General features: G+C 33.5%; 1 protein-coding gene across 1 annotated transcript; it reads left to right on the top strand.

Annotated features, from left to right (window-relative positions):
* The first annotated feature begins 420 nt into the window (after window positions 1–420).
* LOC136209907 (cysteine-rich receptor-like protein kinase 43) lies at window positions 421–2,600 on the top strand. The gene is made up of 6 exons (XM_066001535.1): window positions 421–582; window positions 653–792; window positions 935–1,145; window positions 1,230–1,464; window positions 1,553–1,703; window positions 1,869–2,600. Exons 1-6 carry the CDS (start codon window positions 519–521, stop codon window positions 2,271–2,273), a joined length of 1,206 nt encoding a protein of 401 aa, XP_065857607.1. The 5' UTR covers window positions 421–518; the 3' UTR covers window positions 2,274–2,600.
* The last annotated feature ends 2,480 nt before the right edge of the window (window positions 2,601–5,080 follow it).

Here is a 5,080-nt window from a genome sequence, read left to right on the forward strand (position 1 = left end):
TATATTATCTAAAATCAAAAATAAAATAAAAAAAACCTTTTATATTAATATTAATCTAATTTTATCGTTTTTATTTTGATTTATATGATTTTTTTTAACATTTTTATTCTCAAGTTTTAAATATTTTTCTTTCATTAATTTTACATTTACATAAAGAATGAAACAAATTTAGTAGTATTTTTTTATATATATATATGTAGATTTTATGGGACCATGCATTAAAAACAAATTTTACGTCACAAAAGTAAATAGATTGTATAATCTAGAAAAATGAAGTAAGAGATTCATTAAATAAAAATTAGAAACATTTGATCTGAAATTAAAATGCGAGGTAATGAAAATAGAAGGTTTTGTTTTGGGTCAAGAGTCAAGAAAGGTCAACACGTTTGGTTGTTAAAGGATGAAGGACATGAGATTTGATTGATGGTTTTTGTTCAATTTCTCCAATTGCTTCCACAACTTTAACTCTTCTTCTCCTTTAGCCCAAATGCTTCATTTTTCTGTTTCTTTCAAGAACCATGTCAAAGTCCAATAATTTCTTACACAATCTCATGAAGCCTTTCAAATTCACTTCAAGGAGAGGTAACTCCGATAACCCACTTTCTTTTTTATTTCTTTCTATATTCAATCAAGTATGTTTTTCTTCATTTAGGGTCCCAAATGGAAGAGGATTTAGACCAGATTGCTGCACAGGAACAGAAGCAATTTTCATTTGATGTTTTAGCCGCCGCCACCAAAGATTTCCACCCAACTCACAAGCTTGGAGAAGGGGGTTTTGGACCTGTTTTTAGGGTATGCCTCTCTTTCTATCTTTCATTTCCTATTACGGGGATTTGCGGAATTTTGACAAATTTGTAATGAATGAGTTGTGAGAATTCTTCCTTGAGCTTGAATAGGTCATCAATTCACTTGAATTTTGGAATGTTGTGAATAGGGGAAATTAGGTGATGGGAGAGAAATTGCAGTGAAGAAACTATCGCATAGCTCAAATCAAGGAAAGAAAGAGTTCATGAACGAGGCTAAGCTCTTAGCTCGTGTTCAGCATCGGAATGTTGTGAATTTGTTCGGATATTGTGCACACGGAACAGAGAAGCTCTTGGTTTATGAATACGTTGCTCACGAAAGCCTTGACAAGTTTCTCTTCAGTAAGTATTAGCACTCTTGGTTTGGATGACTCTAGTCTAATACTATGTTCCAATTGCTCATATTCGAATGTGATTTTGATGCAGAATCCCACAGAAAAGAGCAGCTTGATTGGAAGCGAAGGTATGATATAATAACTGGTACTGCTAGGGGTTTGCTTTACCTTCATGAGGATTCTCACAACTGCATAATCCACCGTGACATCAAAGCCAGCAACATTTTACTTGATGATAAATGGGTTCCTAAGATTGCCGATTTCGGTATGGCCCGTCTCTTCCCCGAAGATCAAACTCATGTCCACACCCGTGTGGCCGGTACAAAGTACGTTTTCAAACCACCTTAATGTATGTATGTATGGGACATTGTTCTAAGATACTAGTATAACAGATTTGGTTACAATTGGAAACAGTGGGTATATGGCTCCAGAGTATGTAATGCATGGACATCTATCAGTCAAGGCTGATGTTTTTAGCTTTGGAGTTGTGGTGTTGGAGCTTATCAGTGGCCAGAGAAATTCAGCATTCAATCAATCTCTTGAGGCTCAGAATCTTCTTGATTGGGTAACATTTCGGTTCCTATCTAATTCGTCTTTTCAATTGCTTTACTAATTGAAGTTGGTTCTAGCTCAAAGGCTCTTTCTTTAGTCACATTTTGAAAGTAAAATGTCAAAATTCAGCTTTTGCTTTCATGTTTAATTGATAATATGAATTGATTTTGTGGTGCAGGCATATAAGCTTCACAAAAAGGATAGGAGTTTAGAGATTATGGATCCAACATTAGCAGCATCAGCAGCTACAGAGCAAGTAAAACTGTGTATTCATATAGGGCTGCTATGCACACAAGGTGATCCAAACTTACGGCCATCAATACGAAGAGTAGTGATGCTGTTATCAAAGAAACCTGGGAATATAGAAGAACCAACTAGGCCTGGACTACCTGGTTCTCGATATAGAAGATCTCGAAGGCCGCCAGGCATGTCTTCCACTGCTGGAACTTCTCTTGATTCAGATTCCCATTCTTCTAATTCCAGCTTAAACACAAACACAAACACAAATACAGCTACAGCATCTACCTCTACTCGCACAAGCCCAAGATTAGACCGGCACGGGAAACGTCCAGTTGAAAGCTGAAAGCTATTCAGTTGGAAATTTTGAGTATTCATTTCATTGTATAATATGTATGTATCTCTTAGTGTGGTGTATATATGTCAAGGGAAATAAAATGATCGGTAAATACGAGTTAGTCAGGCAAAATGAAGATCGTGATTGTTGTTCTTCAGCTCAGGACAAATGTCCTTTCGATTTCAAGGAACAATTGTCATGGTAGATGATTGTCTGATACAGAGAAGACAACATTTTGTTCCCATGTTATAATTAGATATTCTATGCAAAAAAAGAGGTAATTTTTATCCCTACATTAGGGGATCATTATTAATAAATTCTTATTTTGATTGTAAATTGGTTTATTGATGTACCAAAGCATCCTAAATTAGTGTAAAAACATACAAGAAGATCCAACATGAAATGGCAGCACAAAATGATTGATCTATATAAAGTGCTAAAACAGTAACAACAATGTCTACGTTGACTTTCCTGAAACTTGCAGCTGATAATCTATCTCATAAACCTCATTAATTAATAACTATCAAAATGAAAGCAATCCAACTACTATAAACACCCAAAAGTCAATCATAGACCAAACAAATAAAAAGAAATCTCTCTAATTCAATCAAAGCAGATCTACCTACACTGAATGACTAAAGTTTTTGTTAAATATATTAATAAAAAAAGACAAACTAAATACGAATAATTACAATGTTGAAAATATTATTAAACTGAAATTATAGCAATACAAATGAAATTACAGAAAACCTGAACGGACGAATTGAAATGTATTTTGAAGTCAGTATTAACAGTTTTTTAAGACAGGTTTAGACACTATTGGCTATCGTCTTCCAGAATACAAAAGAAACATTAACAAACTCAATCTTGTGTAGAAGTTATCATCGGAATGGGATCACAGATCGAACAAAAGAAATCAAACATAAAAATTGCAGAGACCTGAATATTGAGAGAAATATCTTTGAGACTAAGCCTTTGGTGTGGGTATATTTGTAAAGTGACGCTTTACTTTTAGGAGCTTATTTCCTATCCCACGTAGTAAACTTACCAAAGTTTCAAATGGTATATATAGGTTTGGGCTTTATAAGCCTTTAAATAGTGTTTAGGGGTTTTGACAACTATACCACACGCACGCTCGCTTGTTTGCGCGACCCGGACTGGACTTGAATTTTATTTTAATTTTCCTCATAATATCTTTTTTACTCATTTGAGTATTTCTTCAACAAATTAATTGGTCAAAAAACGGATCCTGATTTTTCTCCACTACTTTGAGATTTATTCTCATATTCTATGTCCTCAACTACACGTTCTAATATTCAGTTTTTCACAACAATTATATATTCGTTTTTTTAGCTTTGTGAATATACAGTTTTCCATCTCTTCTGTTCATAACATTTATGGGCAATTAAAATACTTTGGTTGTTCCACTGCTTTCAACTTTGAATGCACAAGTTTGAAAACCTCTGTCTTAACCTTGGGGAGTGAACAGATTCTAGATTGCACCTCCGTCTATCGAAATCGCTTCCAAGTAGAGGTGGCAAAATGACACACGACCCGATTACACGACACGGATTTTTAGTGTTAGTGTTGAGCTTAATAGGTAATGGGTCATTTTTGGGTTGACACGAAATTGACACGCTAATTTTTGGGTTGGGTTAGTGTTGATATGTGAACCCGAAAACGACACGAAATGACACGGATATTGAAAATTATTGTTATATTCTCTCGTGTTTTTTATGTTATTTTATTAATAAAGATAATAAAATTATAATTATTAATTGTAAATATTGATTTGAATTTCTTAAATGGTTATAAACACATTACATGACCCTCTAACATGATATTATCGAACTTTTCGATAATTATTGTTAACATACTAATATAAAAATGATATAAAATGTTTAAAAACAGTACCATATCTTCTTATATTTTTAAGAGTTATTATTAATATATATGCATAACAAAATTACATGTAACCCGAAAACACGACACGAAATCGACACTAACCCGAATAGGTTAACACGACTTTGACACGAAAGTTTTTGGGTTGGGTTTGGGTTTACTCTTTTTGACACGAACCCGAAATGACACGACACGAACACGACTCGAACACGACAATTGCCACAGTGGCTCTAAACTTAAAATGAGGCAAAAGAAAAAAAAATACTTCCAACAAAACCATAATAAAAATTAGATTATATAACTTATTTTGCTTTTATGTATTTTTAATTTTTTTATGAGGTAAAAATAAATCAATTTTATTTTTAATTTATCTAATAATCATCCACGTGAATAAAATAGGAGGCAACAAGATACGATGTGGTAATAACTTTCTATAATCGGGGTCTGTATAGGATATGTAGGCAACAATTATTGAACCTTCTTTGTGAAAGTATATTTATTTTAGTGTGACTAGTAGACGTGGTGTCCTTGAACTATTATGTCGTTTGTACGATGATATACCCCACACAAATATCAACATAACATGATTTGTTTGTTCTCATGGTTATGGTAGTTATGAATATCACGTGGTTCTGTAAGAGTTTTAGAGAACTAAGCCTCCTATTGGTCTCCTTCGAAACGAGCCACTTCACTCTCACATAGAGGTGATTTATTTGCTCAATAATTTTGATGCACAATGTATCAATAAAAGTTTGACTTTTCCATTTTTATTTCATTGTTTACATCATTGGAAATGGATTAGGGTTGCACCGCATTGTGACCACATAAGGTTTATGCAATTAGGTAGGGTTTTCTTCATATAACACCTTAAATTCTAATGGGTTTTAGTCTCATTCCTTTCAATATCATTTCAA

This window comes from Euphorbia lathyris, chromosome 10 (assembly GCF_963576675.1).
Source record: "Euphorbia lathyris chromosome 10, ddEupLath1.1, whole genome shotgun sequence".
NCBI lineage: Eukaryota > Viridiplantae > Streptophyta > Magnoliopsida > Malpighiales > Euphorbiaceae > Euphorbia > Euphorbia lathyris.

Excerpts from the sequence above, each read along its gene's own strand:
- LOC136209907 (XM_066001535.1), top strand. The coding sequence starts at position 519 with ATGTCAAAGTCCAATAATTTCTTACACAATCTCATGAAGCCTTTCAAA. Across the intron at positions 583-652 it reads CAAATTCACTTCAAGGAGAG|GGTCCCAAATGGAAGAGGAT; the intron begins GTAACTCCGATA and ends TTCTTCATTTAG. Across the intron at positions 1,704-1,868 it reads CTCAGAATCTTCTTGATTGG|GCATATAAGCTTCACAAAAA; the intron begins GTAACATTTCGG and ends TTTGTGGTGCAG.